The sequence below is a fragment of the Pelobates fuscus genome, chromosome 4, assembly GCF_036172605.1.
Source record: "Pelobates fuscus isolate aPelFus1 chromosome 4, aPelFus1.pri, whole genome shotgun sequence".
Classification (NCBI taxonomy): domain Eukaryota; kingdom Metazoa; phylum Chordata; class Amphibia; order Anura; family Pelobatidae; genus Pelobates; species Pelobates fuscus.
This window is the reverse complement of record NC_086320.1, coordinates 56,019,138-56,040,370: the sequence shown is the minus strand read 5'-3', so window position 1 is coordinate 56,040,370 and position 21,233 is coordinate 56,019,138. Positions and strand designations below refer to the sequence as shown.

Genomic DNA, 21,233 nt, shown 5'->3' with positions numbered 1-21,233 from the left:
GCCCGCAACACGCTGGGTACTTGAGGCCCAGACGGAGACTTGAGGATATAAAACACAACCATTCTACACCGCTAAGTTTAAGGATCCCAGTTCTGATCCCCCGCCACAAGGTTCCACATTTCTATTATCGTTTTAAAAACTTGTGACTTATCATTAGACTCCCGCTCAGTCCACGACATACCCGCAACCCGCAGTCACCCAAGGTGGGCAACCCTGACCACGGGGAAAAGTAGCCTCCGACACGAACAAAGAGGACGTGTACCGAGACCCACGTCACGAACACTCACATAAAAAGCTTAATTTCACCTCTGGCACGACAGGAGATGGGGGACCCCCCAGAGACTCTAAGGTCAAGCTATCATACTGTATTATACTGTTATTCAGGGCCGGTGCTTGGATTTTTAGGTACATAGGCGAAGATGCATTTTTCCGCCCCCCCAAAAAAAACATCTTCACCTATGTGCCTCTTAACCAGCCCCGCTCCCCTCCCCGACCAATAGTGGTCCCTTCCCTGTCCCTTAGTGTTCTTCTCCCCTCCCCCCTCTTTTCTCTGTCTCTCCCATTCCCTCCCTGTCCCTTGGTGCACCCCACACCCCTTTAGTGGTCACACTCCCCTTCCTGGTGTGCCTCCGACCTCTATTGTTGCATTGCCGAGCGGAGCAGATCCCCTAAAGGAGCTTCAGTTTTCTGTACCCGGCCGAACTGACAGGGAGTGCTCTCTCTGTGAGCACCTCCTGTCAGTCTGGCCAGGTACAGGAAACAGAAGCTCCTGTACTGCGCTCTGCTCCGCTACACTCTGTACACACTGACAGTCACACGCTCAATGACAAACACACAGACGTCACTGACAGACACACGGATAGTCACACACATACTCAATGACAAACATACTCTCACTGACTTGACAGACACACACTCATACACTGACAAACACACTCATCATACACTGACAGACACACTCCTAAACTCACATGCACACAAACAGACGCACTCACTCACACACGCACACTCTGTCACTCACAGACGCACACGCTGTCACTCACAGACGCACACGCTGTCACTCACAGACGCACACGCTGTCACTCACAGACACACACACAGACACTCACAGACACACACGCTGTCACTCACAGACACACACACACACACACACAGACACTCACAGACACACACACTGTCACTCACAGACACACACACTGTCACTCACAGACACACACACTGTCACTCACAGACACACACACACACACAGACACTCACAGACACACACACGGTCACTCACATACACACACACAGACACTCACAGACACACACACTGTCACTCACAGACACAGACACTCACAGACACACACAAATACACTCACAGACACACACACTGTCACTCACAGACACACTCACAGACACACACACTGTCACTCACAGACACACTCACAGACACACACACTGTCACTCACAGACACACACACTGTCACTCACAGACACACACACTGTCACTCACAGACACACACACAGACACTCACAGACACACACAGACACTCACAGACACACACACTGTCACTCACAGACACACACACACACACAGACACAGACACTCACAGACACACACACTGTCAATCACAGACACACACACTGTCAATCACAGACACACACACTGTCAATCACAGACACACACACAGACACACATCACATACATTCACTAATTATTTTAATAAATATACATTTCCCACCCAGCCTCCTTACCTGGAGAGCTGGTGTGGATGATGCATCCTTCCCTGGGGTCCTGCTGAGCGGCGTGCGGCTGTGCTGTGCGGAGATCAGACGCGGCGAGGGAGCTCTAATCTCACCGCTCTGCTCCCTTGCACGCTGTCTGCTGATACCGCGGGAGCCGGAATATGACGTCATATTTCGGCTCCCGCGGTATCAGCAGACAGCGCGCGAGGGAGCAGAGCGGTGAGATTAGAGCTCCCTCGCCGCGTCTGATCTCCGCACAGCACAGCCGCGCCGGGGGCCGAGATGGTGGCTGGCAGGAGGGAGAGCTTCCCTCCTGCCGGTCACTGAAATTTTGCGCCCCCAGAGCCCGTGCGCCCTAAGGCGGCCGCCTGTGCCGCCTTATGGACGCGCCGGCCCTGCTGTTATTCACTTATTGCCTGTGCCGCAATTCCGCATCTTAAGCATATTTAACGTGCTGTCTAGCTAATAGGTAGTATTGTGTGCTGTGACAGAAAGACATGAAAAGTACCTTGTTATTTTATCTTATTTTACTTTATATTACTTTGTCTTATAGAGCTCTGGCAGATACATATTGTAGGTTATGAAGGGGCTGTGAAAATATGAGAAGCGACACATATTTTACAGGGTTACAGGCATCTTGAGCGATATCACTACAGCCGATTACTAACTATATTCAGTAGCACAACAGAAAAAGCTAAACATTTAAAGCTCACGTGACAGGAACTCTTAAATAGTTCACTCGCACCATGCCTCAGATTGTGTTGAATTGCCTCTCGTATATTTCTGTAACTAATGTATAAAACCTAAGCACTGTTTAGCCATCTGGCCTATAGCCAGATACTGCCCCGCTTCGACATGTGTACACACGCTACCTCCTATGGCATAGGGGCTCTAGCAATGGCAAACAATGACCACCATTATCTTATTTTAATACCTTATTTTAATGTATCTAATCTTACCTTGCCAACATCCCGCTTGGTTAAACGTATACAATTGTGCAAATGTACAGCTGTACAATTAAACAAAATTGGAGGACTAAAATACCACCACCTGACTTTTAGGAAGCCCGAATAGTGTCGTTGTGGCAGCAGCTGACATGCGGTGTTCATCGACATGACAAATATTAACTTCCCCTCATGAGTTGCAACACCTCCACAGGTCGGCTAAGCCAGCATACCCAATGGTGTATACCCCTGCTACTGACCCCTACACTTCTCACCCCCCTTTGACTTATGGGGTAGATACTAAAATGAGGAGACATCCTCACTCTGTTATTCCCATCAATGTTTTATCTTTTTAACTTTTTATCTTTTAAGACTGTTTTCACTTAAGGTTAAGCCCAACCGATTTAAACATGGGCATTATCACTCAACCCCACCACTTCGTTAAACTACAATGGCCGGTATAGGCTGATGCGGCCTCGTTGGTGCGCATACACCGAGTTACCTACAATGCCCTAGCAGGATGGTTGCGCCATTTAACCCGAAGGGGATGGCCCCCGCTACAGCCACTGTAACATGTCACTATCCTTAGACCTGTGGGACTGATGTTATTGTATGATAATACTCTCTTTTTGCTTTTTACACTTGTCTTTTCTTTTTTAATAATGTTTATGCTTTAAGTTTAAGCTCTATTAATATAAAACTGTGCAGTATCATTTAATGTCATATGTCTGGTAACCAAGAATGACCGGTTATTGCTGTTGTGGCTTTACTGGCATGTATGTACTAAACTACCTGCACTCAAAAATAAAGAATTTAAAAAAAAAAAAAAAGTAAATGTGAAATTTATAAAACTACAGGGAGTGCAGAATTATTAGGCAAGTTGTATTTTTGAGGATTAATTTTATTATTGAACAACAACCATGTTCTCAATGAACCCCAAAAAACTCATTAATATCAAACCTGAATATTTTTGGAAGTAGTTTTTAGTTTGTTTTTAGTTATAGCTATTAGGGGGATATCTGTGTGTGCAGGTGACTATTACTGTGCATAATTATTAGGCAACTTAACAAAAAACAAATATATACCCATTTCAATTATTTATTTTTACCAGTGAAACCAATATAACATCTCAACATTCACAAATATACATTTCTGACATTCAAAAACAAAACAAAAACAAATCAGTGACCAATATAGCCACCTTTCTTTGCAAGGACACTCAAAAGCCTGCCATCCATGGATTCTGTCAGTGTTTTGATCTGTTCACCATCAACATTGCGTGCAGCAGCAACCACAGCCTCCCAGACACTGTTCAGAGAGGTGTACTGTTTTCCCTCCTTGTAAATCTCACATTTGATGATGGACCACAGGGTCTCAATGGGGTTCAGATCAGGTGAACAAGGAGGCCATGTCATTAGATTTTCTTCTTTTATACCCTTTCTTGCCAGCCACGCTGTGGAGTACTTGGACGCGTGTGATGGAGCATTGTCCTGCATGAAAATCATGTTTTTCTTGAAGGATGCAGACTTCTGTACCACCTGTACCACTGCTTGAAGAAGGTGTCTTCCAGAAACTGGCAGTAGGACTGGGAGTTGAGCTTGACTCCATCCTCAACCCGAAAAGGCCCCACAAGCTCATCTTTGATGATACCAGCCCAAACCAGTACTCCACCTCCACCTTGCTGGCGTCTGAGTCGGACTGGAGCTCTCTGCCCTTTACCAATCCAGCCACGGGCCCATCCATCTGGCCCATCAAGACTCACGCTCATTTCATCAGTCCATAAAACCTTAGAAAAATCAGTCTTGAGATATTTCTTGGCCCAGTCTTGACGTTTCAGCTTGTGTGTCTTGTTCAGTGGTGGTCGTCTTTCAGCCTTTCTTACCTTGGCCATGTCTCTGAGTATTGCACACCTTGTGCTTTTGGGCACTCCAGTGATGTTGCAGCTCTGAAATATGGCCAAACTGGTGGCAAGTGGCATCTTGGCAGCTGCACGCTTGACTTTTCTCAGTTCATGGGCAGTTATTTTGCGCCTTGATTTTTCCACACGCTTCTTGCGACCCTGTTGACTATTTTGAATGAAACGCTTGATTGTTCGATGATCACGCTTCAGAAGCTTTGCAATTTTAAGAGTGCTGCATCCCTCTGCAAGATATCTCACTATTTTTGACTTTTCTGAGCCTGTCAAGTCCTTCTTTTGACCCATTTTGCCAAGGAAAGGAAGTTGCCTAATAATTATGCACACCTGATATAGGGTGTTGATGTCATTAGACCACACCCCTTCTCATTACAGAGATGCACATCACCTAATATGCTTAATTGGTAGTAGGCTTTCGAGCCTATACAGCTTGGAGTAAGACAACATGCATAAAGAGGATGATGTGGTCAAAATACTCATTTGCCTAATAATTCTGCACTCCCTGTACTGATAAAGTGGGGGGGAAGAAGAAGTTGGGAACCATTGCTTTGGGCAATTGCCTAATCTCCTTGGCTCTCTACAAAGTACTATTTAAGGGTACACTTTAGCATATATACAGACTGAGGGGGTATAGGTGCAAAGCTCTAACAGTTTTATTGTATTTTGTTTTAAAAGGTTTTTGTTTGGCTCAGATTATATAATGCAGGTTTCCTGTAAATACACCCATTGTCACACACAGCAAGATATAAAATTATCGCTTTTGTTGACTGTGACCCCACTATTAATAACTAGAGAATTTAAATGAAAATGGAGGACAGTGGGTCTTAAATCCCCAGATTAACATGCTTTGTGCTAAATGCACTTTGTTATTTGTTCAGTGGAGCAGGATAAGAGCAGTACATGCTTGCTAAGGTGCATTTGTATCAGTCACAATGACTTTCACAGCATGTGTATTAAAGGGTTTCTCAAAGCACCATAACCACTACAGCCTGCTATACCCTGGCCCAGCTCCCCAAGGGAAACGGTTTAAAAGCAGTTTACCCATGCTTTCCTGGGTCCCTGCCAGGCTCCGACGCTTCCTAATGGTCTGTGTTGCACTCATTTACTCCTAAAACATGTCACAGTGTCAACGTGGAGAGTATGTTAAGGCACATTTTAATTTTGGAACCGCACAGCCTCTAATAAAATCAGTTTATGTCAGATCTTGTAATGTATACATGGACAAAATTCAACAACGGAGGCAATTCTTTTACATTGCCGCTGCCTGTTGGAATAAACATCAGTGGGTAAATTCAGTCTGTAGCCATTTATAATCTTACAAAGGGAATTTAACCACAATTAAGAGAAATTTTTACCAATATTTGCATGGGGGAAAAAATGCTCAAATGAGCCGACGTGTTGATTTTAGAATCTTGTTAATATTTTCATAATTTATAAACTATTACTCCCATTGGCTTGAGAAGCATATATAAAAAGGGATTTAGATTCTCCATCTGACCAAGGATTACGAGAATTGAGGCTCAAGAACATCTTGCATGTGAACGGATTTAAAGATTTTTTTTAAAAAGTGTACATACCAGTTGCAGTCTCTTGAAAAGGTTTGTGAACATTTCGCTGCTGGAAATAACTGTATCTGAAACAACTAAACATCAAAAAGAACTGATCACATTATGGATCTATAGGGCATCTCTTTAAACGGATATCGCAGTTAATTCAAACTTGGAAATACGTGAATAGAGGGATTAAAAAGACACGTCACACTGTATCTTTTCTAAAAGTAGTCTATATAAAAGACACCAAGTATGGCACAGGTAGTAAGAAAAAATATACACTCGTCTCTGTTCTATCTGCAGAATGCACCATCCTGGGCACAAACATTTAACTTGTCCAGCATCTGTACTTGTGTGCTACTTTTCCCCCCCTAAGACACAGAGCAGGCCCGGACTGGCCATCGGGCACACCGGGCAAATGCCCGGTGGGCCGCGATGGCCGTGGGGCCGAGGCCGGCAGGGAGATCACAGGATCTCCTCTGCCGGTCTTTGCAGGGCCGGCACTATCCGAGCAGCGGCCCTGCAGTAGTCCACGGCGGGCCGGTGGGGAGATCTCCCTCACCGGCCCAAATACAGTATCCTGCGGCCGGCGGGGGAGAGAGTGAGGGAGCCAGGAGAGGAACCGGCGGAGCTCCTACTTACAGCTCCGTCGGCTTCCTCTCGCGAGTTTCGGAGCATTGCCATGGCAACGCTCCAGGTCTCGTAGGAGTGAACTCTAGCCTCACAGGCTAGAGTTCACTCACCACTAGGACCACCAGGGATGGATGCCAGCAGCAGGATCCCCCCCTCCCAGGCATAAGGTAAGCAGGGAGGGGGGGAATATAATCACCCACATCACTTCAGCCTCACTTGCTCTCACACACTCCCTGCACACTTGGCACTCACAGCACCCTCACTCACACACACACACACTGCACCCCTGACACTCACAGAACCCTCACACATACACACACTGCAACCCTGACACTGACAGCACCCACACATACACACACTGCAACCCTGACAGCACCCACACACACTCACAGCACCCACACACACAAACTGCAACCCTGACAGCACACACACACACACACACACTGCACCCCTGACACAGCACCCTCACTCACACACACACTGCAACCCTGACACTCACAGCACCCACTCACACACACTGCACCCCTGACACTCCCAGCACACACAGAAACTGCACCCCTGACACTCCCAGCACACACACACACACACACACACTGCACCCCTGACCTCACAGCACCCTCACACACACACACACTGCACCCCTGACACTCACAGCACCCTCACACACACACACACTGCACCCCTGACACTCACAGCACCCTCACACATACACACACTGCAACCCTGACACTGACAGCACCCACTCACACACACTGCACCCCTGACACTCCCAGCACACACAGAAACTGCACCCCTGACACTCCCAGCACACACACACACACACACACACTGCACCCCTGACACTCACAGCACCCTCACACACACACACACTGCACCCCTGACACTCACAGCACCCTCACACACACACACTGCACCCCTGACACTCACAGCACCCCTGACACTCACAGCACCCCTGACACTCACAGCTTCCTCACATGCACACACTGCACCCTCACACACAGCTTCCTCACACGCACATAGCACCCTCACGCAAACACAGCACCCACTCACACACGTAGCACCCTCACGCAAATACAGCACCCACTCACACACAGCACACACATACTGCACCCATCACACACACAGCACCCTTACCCACATAGCACCCTCACGTAAACAGCACCCATCAACCACACACACTACAACACACACACACACACACACTGCACAATATGCTTTCCTAGCATTTTTATCTCCTGGTATCCCAACTATGGAGACACCAGAGACAGATTTCAAGCAAACACAGTGCAAGCATGTTATTAAATTTGCTTGCGCTGTGCAGAACAAATACAGGGTCTTTTTCTCATGCCAGAGCTCTTCAGCAGAGCTCTGCGCATGGTTTACCCTGGAAGAGCATTGAACCAACATGCTCACTTTGTGATGGGGCGTGCTTTTCATTGGTGATGACAAAACACACCCTATCTGGCGCAGCCCCCTTTTTAGTGGGCCGCTGTAATTAAAAAATGCCCGGGCCGAATTTTCTTCCCAGTCCGGCCCTGACACAGAGTGTGTTGTAAAGATGCCTTGTGTTCTAAAAGGCAATGAGAATCTGCAGAGTCCATGAGAGCGGTGGTCAGATTAATTTTATGGAACGTTCGCATTGAAAAAGTCAACTACTTGATAAAAATGAACAACTTGTGCGGCAGCTCAACTAAGATGTTCCAGTAATCAAAAGAAAAATAAATTACGTTTTTGCAGGTACTTCTCCAGTTGTAGCCTTCTTTCTTCTGCCATGGATTTGGTCATCGCAAGATAGTATTTGGGTGGAAATGCAGGTAAATTATTTCCAAATACCCTCTGAAGCTAAAATAAAACAGAGGACAAAAAAAAAAAAACGTTTAAAGGAACAAATTATGAGATGTAATAGTAGGTATTTTAAGAGGAACACTGTGCACCATAACCACTACTGCACTCTGTAGCGATTCAGGTGCAGGAGTGCCCAGGCACCATGTTAATGTAAGTAGTCAGATTTTTTAACCTTTGTTTGGCTACATACCAGAAGCATGCCGGGCACTCCAGCTTCTACGAGGAGCTTCTGTTAGCTCTTCTGCTGTCCAGCTCATTGGCTAAGACGATCAGCAGATTGCTCGCAGTGCATGAGCCAAGCCCTGCACCATGGACATTAGGTAAGAAGAGAAATGATTAGCAGACAGTTTGACTACTTACAATCGGGGAAGCGCCATGGCACTCCTGGCACCACAACCACTGCAGTGCGCTATACTGGTTATTGTGCTGAATATGCTGTTGCATCTTTGCAATATATATTGGATGAAAATTCTTATAATAACATGTACTGTATGTAGTTATGTTCATACAGAGAATCAGGAATATAAACTGGAACACCCCACCATAGTCCTGAACCAACATATTTTCAAGAGAATCTATGAGATGTTACACTTCAAATAACAGACTGTGTTTAAAAAGCCTTTCTTCCTCCAAATGCCCGCTGTAGGTATGTGGATGTAAAGAAACGAGACAGGTGGGCAGAGAACCTCTAAGTAACGATATAGCATTGGCTTTTGTGGGCAACATACACAATGAATTAATTAAACTTGCATTATGCAAGATCTTCATTCTGGCAGACGGGTAAAGGGCATTTGCCTTTTTTACCCAGGAGCACTCACTTCTTTGGATAAACAAAGCAGTCAGAATATGACTTTACATCCTGACCAATAAGAGAGAGGAAAGTGGTATGCGATTGCAAAACCTATAACTGCTCCTTACTTGAAGAGTTGCCCAGTGATACAATCCGCTTGATGAGATTACATGAAGATAAACGATGAATTCTGGCCGGGAAACATCAATATATTAACTCACTAAAATCCATAACTTAGCTCCCTGCAAAATACAGACCAACCCCTATTGCATCTGTTATGGGCAAATGCAAATATTACAAGTTTTAGAATGAAATGTTCTATTTCTTAAACTGTGTACTTTGTCTTTAAGAGATATTGCAAATTGACAAGGTGTTAGAAATGGAACATATTGTTTTTCATAGATGTTTCTTTAAGCAATAACCTCAGTGCATAATAGGTTTGCACCATTTTGTCCCAGACGAATTACAATAACAATAACGCATAAACAAGTTTCAAGGCTATACTACGACTCTTTCAGTACACATTATACTGTGGTAACCCGTTAATGTAACTTCCCCAAATCCGGGAATCTCCCACGACTGTGCACTTACGTCTTAGTATAAACAACAGATAAGCTATTCAGACTTTAAGATGCCATCTTGAACCAAGTCAGGAAAATTTCCATGACGTATGCACCCTTTAGTTATGGCCTTGTATGTTTGCAAGTTAAGGGAGGTCCTAAAATTAATAAAGTAAAAGAAGTGTTACTTTTTCATATATGAACTACGGTGACCCTAAAATGGAGACACCTAAGGTATAAATAGGTGTACTTTTAAAATGTTAAGACACACAGAGGAGAGACTTGGAGACAGACGCTGCTCCATCTTAAAATGACAGAGAGGCTGACATGATGACATGTTCAGAAGGGTATGTTAACCTATTAATGATATTTGCAAGCATTTAATTTCATCTTATAAACTCTGCTATATTGGATTTTATATGTCTATATTTATATTTTTATATAATAAATATCTAAAAGACAAAACTACTGCTTCCAAGACAATCCTTATTTTATATTGTATTCTCAATTATTTATACATGTTAAAAAGAGGATATCTTGCTAACTATATAAAATTATGGCTAAGATATCTGTATGGTTAGCCCTACTAAGTTCTATGCTTTAAGACATTATAGTAGTAAATAAGGGAACCACCTGCGGTTACACATCCAGGGCCAGATGATTAAGAGCCCATTGGGCCTGGTGCTGACAATTATGATGGGCCTTATTACAGAATCTTATCGACCAAAACACTAAAACCGTCATACCTCCCAAGCGTCATGTATCTGATGGATATGGTGTTGGAGGGAAACTCAAAGGATGCAGCTATAAGAAAACACATACTCTATGCTAATCTCTCTCTAATTTATGCTTTCATCTTTCAAGTAAATCCATACCCCCTAACAGCGATGTCCAGTGAAGCAGGAAGTCAATGGGCGGGGTGGTGGGCCACTGATGCGAATCACATAACCAGAACTGCGAAAAGGGTTGAAGATGCCCATAAAAGGGGGCATGTCTGTCCAAAGAACTGGAAGGCCAGCCTGGCATCAGTGTCCCTATGTATCACAGTGTCCGTGTCCCCATGTCGCCCAGTCCCCTAGTCTCCCAGTGTCTCAGTGTCCCCATGTCTCAGTGTGTCCCGTGTCACTAGGATACTAGGGGACACAGAGACATGGGGACACAGAGACCCGGGGACACATGGAGACACTGGGAGAAATGGGGACACTAAGACACTAGGGACACTGAGAGACATGGGAACACAGACACTGGGAAACATGGGGACACAGACACTAGGGACACTGGCTGGGAGGCATGGGGGCACTAGGGACACTGAGAAACATGGGGACACAGACACTAGGGACACGGTCTGGGAGACATGTGAACACTGGGAGACATGGGGACACAGACATTTGGGGACACTGGGAGTCATGGGGACACATACACTAGGGGCACTAGGGACACAGAGACACTAGGGACACAGACACTAGGGACACACACTAGGAGACATGGGGACACTGAGAAACTATGGACACTGGACATGTAAACACTGGGAGACATGGGGACACAGACATTTGAGGACACTGGGAGCCATGGGTACACTGAGACACTAGGGACACTGGCTGGGAGACATGGAGACACTGTGTCCCTAGTGTCTCACAGCGTCCCCTAGTGTCTCACAGCGTCCCCTAGTGTCTCACAGCGTCCCCTAGTGTCTCACAGCGTCCCCTAGTGTCTCAGCGTCCCCTAGTGTCTCAGCGACCCCTAGTGTCTCAGCGACCCCTAGGGTCTCAGCGACCCCTAGGGTCTCCCTGCGGCCTTTCCCCTCATCCCTCACTTCCCTGAGCTGAAGTCTGTCACTGCAGGCTGGGAGCTGCTGTCTGAACTCTCTGTGCTGTGTAGCTCCTCCCCCCGCGGATCAGTGAGTAGAGAGAGGCAGGGAGGGATATGCTGTAACTTCCTGTCCCTGCCGCTCTCCACACACAGTGACCCCCTACTGTCTGGTGCTGGTTTATACTGAGAAAAATATCTGCATTTGTATTGCCGGTATAACTGTAATACCAGCACGACTAGGCAGCCTCAAATACCAGCTGTGCTGGTAAAATACCAGTCAGGTGGCAAACCTAAGAATAAAAAAAAATCATGGGCCTATTCCCTGGGCCTGGAGCTGCAGCTCCATCGGCCCCTATGTTAATACGGCCCTGATTGCATCCACCCCTCCACCAATGTCACAATATCAGGCTTTGATAGGTCAACATGGTGAGATAACGGGTCCAACTTGTTGGATAGCTTAGATCCATGAAACTCTTGGTGGCTTCCATACTGGGTAATAGTGTAAAGGTTGCTTAACGTTTAGATTATATAGGACCATTTCTTAGAATCAGATCTTTTATCTTTCTTGATAATATAGTGGTTAGGATCTCTCTGTAAAATTTCAAAGGTGTTCCTAAAACCACCATTACCTGGAACTTCATATGTGCAATACGTCAGATAATATTTGGAACTTGTTTTGTCTCAAACATGGACGTCTCATCTTCTATCTTTTTTTTTTCCTATAGCTCCTTCACTCATCTCTATATTTTTTTATACCAACATGGTTGTTTTGCTTGCATGTAAATCATTTATTTTATTTATTTTTTTAATCTATGAAAAAACAAAAAATAATTCATCCAGTATGGGACTTTTCAGGGGATTTTTTTTTTAATTTCCTCTCTCTTTCCTATGTACAGAAACATTCAGTATTGTCCTCTAAACAGGTTGTTTCATTTGACATATGAAATTCCTTGCAAACAAACACAGAGGCACGCCCAATGTTTTGTAACTCAACATGTGTGTTTAGCACATCGTACATGAAGCAGAACAGAAATCTTGCGGACCTGCCCCCTACTCTTAGGTCATAATGAGCAAAAAAGGCTTGATTTACAAGTCACACCTGATGGACATTAAACCGGAAGGACCACATCAGTGCAGCTATATCTGTTTGAAAAGGTCAAGTGTGTGAACGCATTTATTTACAACAATTATGATATCATCGCAAACTCTCTATATGTCAAGCCTTTGCATAAAACCAGCAACCCAAAATATAAAAGAGAAAAAAAAAAATAATAAACACATACTAATATATGGTACTAACATATGTACCATACATTCCTATTTGAATGCAATGTGGATAATAGTCTTGCTGTTGATCACTACATTAGCCTATCTAGCATTTAGAGGCACTACCTATCATTTATATTCTTAGTCTACTAGAGCAGTATTAACCAGAAGGTAACTCTATACAGCTGCCTAGGGCCCAGTGATTAGACAGGGGCCCAAAACCAAGAATTGTATTGGCACTATTTACCATCCTATGTGAGGAATTTAGAAGGGGCCCCAAACTGAAAACCTGCCTAGGGCCCTTCGAGAATCTCTCAGTTTTCTAATAGTAAGTAGGGCTAAAACTGGTGTCATAGAAACCAGGTAAACACACAGAAAACATGTAGCCTTGGCCAATACGAGGTACTTTTGTTTAAAAAAAAAAAAAAAAGCTAACAAAGTGGGAGATATTTAGAAATCAAAACAGGTTCTATTTTGGGTGCAAACTGCGAATTGTTTTCCACTTTCCATGGTGATTGCTCCTTATTTAAAACTTTGAATTACGATAACACGTTATTTGCCTCAGTGAATTTCCCCCAATATTCTCTGAATTATAGTAGGACTACATGTTCCCCTTGCCACCCTACTTAATCCGTGAATGTGTAGGATGAATACATAATGCAATACAAATACACTTACCTGTTCATCCCACAAATGTAGATCAGAGTATCGAACCTTGAATAGAAGGGTACCTTCCAGGAACACCGAGTAAAGCTGCAATGACACAAAATACAAAAAACTGACCATCAGCCTGCACGGACGCCATGCTTGAGAGCTCCTCCACACAAAATCACAAAAACGCAATTGACCCCAAATTGAGAACCCATCCCGACCCCAAAAGTTACCAGCTACAACGGGCACCGATTCCAGCGGCGATAGATGCCCTTCTTTCAGCAAAAGACCCAGCCAAGACGGAAGCGGAAAACCGGGGCCTACCCCACGTTGTCCCTCTCAGACCTGGAGACGCTACTCACGAGGCAAGTGAACGACGATTACCCTCAAACCTTGCCAGATAACCTGGTCCACATGCCAGCCATGGGCCGCCGGTCGCAGAAGACGTCGGCGATGGACAACAGGGATATCGGGACTATGTTCCAAAGGCCAGCACAACCCCAACCCGCTCTTACTGAGGCTCCGCGGCCGGTCACTACCCAGCGGCCTAATACCCTCGCCCATCAAAACGAGCACATAGGGGCAGACCAACTGGTAGCCACTCACCAGATGGCACCCGCAGTTCCCAACGACTGCACGCCAACGACCAGACATGACCTGAAGGTCCTACTGTCAGACTTCCACAAAATACTAGCAAACGAACTCGCTCCTATAAAAACTGACATGAAGGCCATCACAGACCGGGTACAAGCCTCGGAGAGAGACATTGCAGATGTCCAAACGCAGATGACAGAGCTCCAGAACACGGTGCAACAGGTCTGGTCCCACCAGAGAGCAATCACTGCACAACTCACGGCCATGGAAGACCGCCAACGCCGCGCCAACATCAAAGTAAGGGGCATCCCGACGACAGTCTCAGCAGATGAACTACCCCATTATGTCAGACGACTGCTGACCTCCATCTTATCCCATGCGGTGGCCAAAAAATTAAACATAGAAGGAATCTACCGATTACCAGGGCCCAAGGGGACATCAACCACGGCGACGAGAGACGTCATTCTCCGTTGCGCTACGACCCATGACAAAATACTAATAATGGCGGCAATAAAGGGAAAAACACCCATACAATTTGAAGAAGCCTCCCTGTCATTCTATCAAGACCTTACGAAGGCAACCCTCCTGTGGCGTAAAACGCTCACTCCTGTGACCAGCATACTACGCTCAGCCAACATGAGCTACAGGTGGGGAATGAATGGATCCCTGACAGTGACCCGTAATGGCAGCCTGCACACACTCACCTCGGTGGAAGACGCAACTCCGTTCCTGACGGCCCTCGGCCTGGAGCACCTGCCGGGCAACGCACAAGCGGGAACCTCCACCTCCACCTTGGACCCGGCACACGCACAACCATTCGTCCCGAGGTCCGCAAATGCGGGTGCGGCAGCAACAGGACTGAACTCAAAAGACAACCCGACATGAAGCACCAGTTTCCAGACCGGGGACCCATTTGCCCGGCTTTCCGGCACTGACCCCACGGGACTGTCTGTCCGAGACTTTAAATATGGCTCTCATTTGACAATGTTTACCCTAATGTTATCCCAATCTTCCCCTTCCCCCTGTTTATGATTTACTTTTGCGTTTTTATATTCTACGCACACAACCACTGGGGCGACACTAGCCACCAGGCACAACAGCACAGGATGGGGTCCCAGTAAAGACGACTCTCCTCAAAATGGGGAACGTTAACATACCACCATGCACAGACCCTGGGGCAACCCTGAACCACCACTCACGCCTCCCCCCCCCGCCACTCCCTCGGTCAGGAGTAACCAAACCTAACACATAGTGTGACTGGATGCCCCACGACCACCAAACCCTAGATTATCCCTGAGCGGGATACACAACACCTGGACCAGCACATGTACTCACCAGAACCACCTCACACATCAGTACATATACACATGCTGATTACACCAACCACAAGACCCTCTAACTGCAACCCACAGCATAGCGAAAACCCACACACTTGACAGTAAGGCACAACACACCCGACCTCCCAACACCATAAGGGCGACTCATCAACTGTTAGGACTTACACAAATTCGTAATTAAAAATGAAAAATGGTGCACGAATCTAAAAGTGATCCTAATTGTTAAATATCTACATACCACTCATCTATGAAACGCTACAATGTTTATGCCTTGCACTGAAAAAATAAAGAATTAAAAAAAAAAAAAAAAAAAAAAAAAAACTATTAGGCTGCCCTTTGGCATGAGTTAAGAATTAAAAGACACTGTTAATGCATTGAAAGAGATTCATCATCATGAGAAATCCAGTCTAGCCAATAAGGTTAACCTACTCTGTCCTACTACAGGGCTTACTCTACAACCAAACCATACATTCATTAGAAAGTGTCTTCGGAGGTTACAGACACCTCCAGACTTTTTACTGTAAATTTACTTCAAGATAACAGAAACGAAACTTGGATGATTTACTGTTCTTGCGAATAGGAGATTGGCTATTATAGGCGGTCAGGTGGTATGATATGAACCCAGAACACAAGCAACCCTGCACTAATTGCATTATGGTAGGTTACCACATGGTAGAAGGAAAAAATACGAACATAGTTATGAACTGTGAAACAATTTCATGGACTAACTAAACTTTCACAAATAAATATTTAAAAAAGATAAAATTATACAGATACACACATAGAACACTGGATGTCTGCGAGTGTGAAGAAGTTCAATTTAGTACCACCACACAGTTTCTCTCTTTTTAGACATAGGTGCTCCATTTTGGTGTTGAATAGATTTTGAACATGGAGTGGTATGGAGAAGGCAGTATTTATACAGAGCCGACAATGAAATGTCTTGTGTCCAAGCACTAGGCATATGGTGAGGATGGAACAAAGGAAATCTCTAAATGTGTAGAATGATGGGTAAAGGTACATGTTTTAGGCCTCTTTTAAAGGTTTTTTCTATTGATCACATACAGAGCTGCACTCATTAGCTTTCTATGAACGACCCGCTTGGTCATCTGAACATCCATTGGTGTTTCACTTTTGGTCAGCAGTCCCGTCTCACCTACTCCCAGCTATAGGACAGAGTTGAACAAGGTTCATTATCTGGAAGCTGGTGTGATGGAGATTTAGTGCAGAACACAACTTGCTTCTATAGATATTCCCTATCGATCTTCTGCCCTTTGTTTGTTTGAGGGAATGGTGTGGACATTTGCCAACAATTTGTTTATTTATTACTGGTATTTATAAAGTGCCAAACATATTCTGCAGTGCTGTACAATTGGGAAAAAGACAGTACAATAAGAACAGACTGAAACAACAGGTAGAATGCTCTGCCCGTGAGCTTACAATCTAAAGGTAAACTGTGGAGGTGAGACAAAAGGTAACAGAGGAATTTGTACGGGATGGCATAGAGAGTTAATGGTATAAATGCAGTTTATTACTTCAGGGATAGGTTTTGACCGGTCATTGGCTACAGATGGTGTAACTTCATATTTCCTTTTTTACGGTCTAATGATCTGCTAAACTACAGGGAGTGCAGAATTATTAGGCAAGTTGTATTTTTGAGGATTAATTTTATTATTGAACAACAACCATGTTCTCAATGAACCCAAAAAACTAATTAATATCAAAGCTGAATATTTTTGGAAGTAGTTTTTAGTTTGTTTTTAGTTTTAGCTATTTTAGGGGGATATCTGTGTGTGCAGGTGACTATTACTGTGCATAATTATTAGGCAACTTAACAAAAAACAAATATATACCCATTTCAATTATTTATTTTTACCAGTGAAACCAATATAACATCTCAACATTCACAAATATACATTTCTGACATTCAAAAACAAAACAAAAACAAATCAGTGACCAATATAGCCACCTTTCTTTGCAAGGACACTCAAAAGCCTGCCATCCATGGATTCTGTCAGTGTTTTGATCTGTTCACCATCAACATTGCGTGCAGAAGCAACCACAGCCTCCCAGACACTGTTCAGAGAGGTGTACTGTTTTCCCTCCTTGTAAATCTCACATTGGATGATGGACCACAGGTTCTCAATGGGGTTCAGATCAGGTGAACAAGGAGGCCATGTCATTAGATTTTCTTCTTTTATACCCTTTCTTGCCAGCCACGCTGTGGAGTACTTGGACGCGTGTGATGGAGCATTGTCCTGCATGAAAATCATGTTTTTCTTGAAGGATGCAGACTTCTTCCTGTACCACTGCTTGAAGAAGGTGTCTTCCAGAAACTGGCAGTAGGACTGGGAGTTGAGCTTGACTCCATCCTCAACCCGAAAAGGCCCCACAAGCTCATCTTTGATGATACCAGCCCAAACCAGTACTCCACCTCCACCTTGCTGGCGTCTGAGTCGGACTGGAGCTCTCTGCCCTTTACCAATCCAGCCACGGGCCCATCCATCTGGCCTATCAAGACTCACTCTCATTTCATCAGTCCATAAAACCTTAGAAAAATCAGTCTTGAGATATTTCTTGGCCCAGTCTTGACGTTTCAGCTTGTGTGTCTTGTTCAGTGGTGGTCGTCTTTCAGCCTTTCTTACCTTGGCCATGTCTCTGAGTATTGCACACCTTGTGCTTTTGGGCACTCCAGTGATGTTGCAGCTCTGAAATATGGCCAAACTGGTGGCAAGTGGCATCTTGGCAGCTGCACGCTTGACTTTTCTCAGTTCATGGGCAGTTATTTTGCGCCTTGGTTTTTCCACACGCTTCTTGCGACCCTGTTGACTATTTTGAATGAAATGCTTGATTGTTCGATGATCACGCTTCAGAAGCTTTGCAATTTTAAGAGTGCTGCATCCCTCTGCAAGATATCTCACTATTTTTGACTTTTCTGAGCCTGTCAAGTCCTTCTTTTGACCCATTTTGCCAAAGGAAAGGAAGTTGCCTAATAATTATGCACATCTGATATAGGGTGTTGATGTCATTAAACCACGCCCCTTCTCAGAGATGCACATCACCTAATATGCTTAATTGGTAGTAGGCTTTCGAGCCTATACAGCTTGGAGTAAGACAACATGCATAAAGAGGATGATGTGGTCAAAATACTAATTTGCCTAATAATTCTGCACTCCCTGTATTTTGGCAATAAAGCATAGAGGATGCTGTTGTATCGGTCTCATTAAGGTATTAATAATGTGTCAGGTCTTCTTGCTGAGAGCTAGTGACACATGTTTCAGATAATCTGTTTATTAGAGGAGTTAATTTGGGATATATAATAAAAAAAAAAATTAGCATAGATTATGGTATGGGTCCCCATACATCTATAAAGCTGGAGACTGGAAGTAGCAGTTGGTATGGGTCCCCATCAGTCTATAAAGCTGGAGACTGGAAGTAGCAGTTGGTATGGGTCCCCATCAGTCTATAAAGCTGGAGACTGGAAGTAGCAGTTGGTATGGGTCCCCATCAGTCTATAAAGCTGGAGACTGGAAGTAGCAGTTGGTATGGGTCCCCATCAGTCTATAAAGCTGGAGACTGGAAGTAGCAGTTGGTATGGGTCCCCATCAGTCTATAAAGCTGGAGACTGGAAGTAGCAGATGGTATGGGTCCCCATCAGTCTATAAAGCTGGAGACTGGAAGTAGCAGTTGGTATGGGTTCCCATCAGTCTATAAAGCTGGGGACTGGAAGTAGCAGTTGGTATGGGTTCCCATCAGTCTATAAAGCTGGAGACTAGAGACTGTACAATACTATACACACACCTATACCTCCCAACAATTGGACGTACGGAATCAGGACAGGCTGGGCGGGCCCCTGATGGGGTGTCAACAGCAACGCAAACTGCATCACAAGCAATGCCCATTCGGGAAGAGGGTCCTGGTCCTTCTAGAAAAGTGGCAGGGCCACCCACTGACAGGTTACCTGGCCGGCCCCGCAGCGCTACTTGTATAATCCTACTGCATATGATGATGTGCTCGCGCTCTGCTGCCCGGGGACAGTTCTCTGGTGTCCCTAGATGCAGGAAACTAAAGCAGGACAGTACCCCAAAAGCAGGACTGTTGGGTGATCTGGGAAGGCCAGTTTCAAGGTTATGCACAAATGCTGTGTACATCTTTAAATTAAAACATTTCCTCTCCCCTCTCTGGAAACTGGAGATAGCATGTGCACGGCCCCTTCTTCACTATACATGATGCAGCCAGTGGCCTGAGGGCACATATATAGTGATAATAGCTATATGTGCACAGTGATAATGGGGGGCTGGTAAGCTAAACAGTTAGTTTAACACTGTAGTGTTAGGAATACATGTTTGTGTCCATGACAATCAATGAGAGACTGATATCTCTAGAAAGGAAGGGGAACTTCCCCAGCCAAGAGGGGCTGCACTGCAGGCAGCCAAAGGACCAAGGTAAGCATCAGACCATTCAAATAGAGTTTGACTCAACAGTGGGATAATTCCAGGAAACTCTTAAAAGGTCCCTTTAAGGACCCGATGTAACACTTTTCCATAAATTCTGTCTGGTCCCTCTGAACTGTATAACAGCCTTGAATATCATGTTCTCATAGCGTTAATCACTAAATGCTGAAATTATGCAAATTACATCTGAATTGCAACACTGAGGCCAAGATAAGGTATTTTGAAAAAAGGATACGATATGGAATTTACCGAAATTCTTTATCATAAACGGGGTTAAAGAATATTTTTTGTTGTTGTTGTGACTGCACAGCAATTAATCCGCATTTCAACAACAACAAAAATCCCCAAACTTCCATTAATCCTTAAAACTCAATACTTATTATTTAGTTTAGTTAGTAAATAAACCGCAGTGTGATGGACGCAAGTCTCTTTTCAGCTATGTAACTATGATCATTTTGATACATTTGTTAAAGTAACACTGCAAGCACTGAAATCACTATAGCGGGCAGTAGTTATTACGGTGCTCCATTAAGCATCACTACTGACCATTTCTGCCATCAACATGTTAACAAAACAAAACAACACCAACATACTCAAACCGCAAAAACAATATCAATAAAATAAAAAATATAGATTGATTACATTTTTTTTTATTTAAAATATATATTTATTTTGCTAGAATGTTGCACATCAACAGATTTATATAGCACAAAAAGATAATTAATTTTTACCACATATCGATTTCCCAGGCTGTCCTGAACTTCCTCGGTGACTGGGATGTTGACGTGCATTGTTCCAGCTTGTAACAGTGTCCCACAGGTCTGTAGAAGCTGTCTCCTAAACTAACTCTAGTGCTATCATGGGAATCTTGCGTATACAGGTGCTGTCAGACTCCACCTTAGGTGTTTGTTCTGCTATCTGGGAGGAGCACAAACAGGTGACACAGGGTTCCACTGCTCCTGAGACATTCACAATTCACTAACATGAGAACTGTCAGGAATTCAAAGTGAATTTCCAATGTAAGACCAAAAGAATCAAACTGGAAGCATAGATGACCTGGATAATTTTTCTAGTTTTGCTATTTTGGTCTTAAATTTAAATTCATGAATGACACAATTAAGGTGAAAAATATCTGATCTGATCAATTATCCATCTCA

At 44.5% G+C, this 21,233-nt stretch overlaps 1 protein-coding gene across 2 annotated transcripts in view; it reads right to left on the bottom strand.

Moving 5' to 3' along the window:
* The window catches only part of SNX31 (sorting nexin 31), a 59,111-nt gene extending 38,181 nt beyond the window's left edge, over window positions 1–20,930 (bottom strand). For both annotated transcript variants that reach the window (XM_063450293.1, XM_063450294.1), the window contains exons 1-4: window positions 20,808–20,930; window positions 13,719–13,793; window positions 8,498–8,612; window positions 6,165–6,229 (exon numbers count right to left, since the gene is read on the bottom strand). In XM_063450293.1, coding sequence (XP_063306363.1) covers window positions 6,165–6,229; window positions 8,498–8,612; window positions 13,719–13,793; window positions 20,808–20,867 — 315 coding nt within the window. In that variant the 5' untranslated portion in view covers window positions 20,868–20,930. The remainder of the gene's footprint in view (window positions 1–6,164; window positions 6,230–8,497; window positions 8,613–13,718; window positions 13,794–20,807) is intronic.
* Window positions 20,931–21,233: the final 303 nt, after the last annotated feature.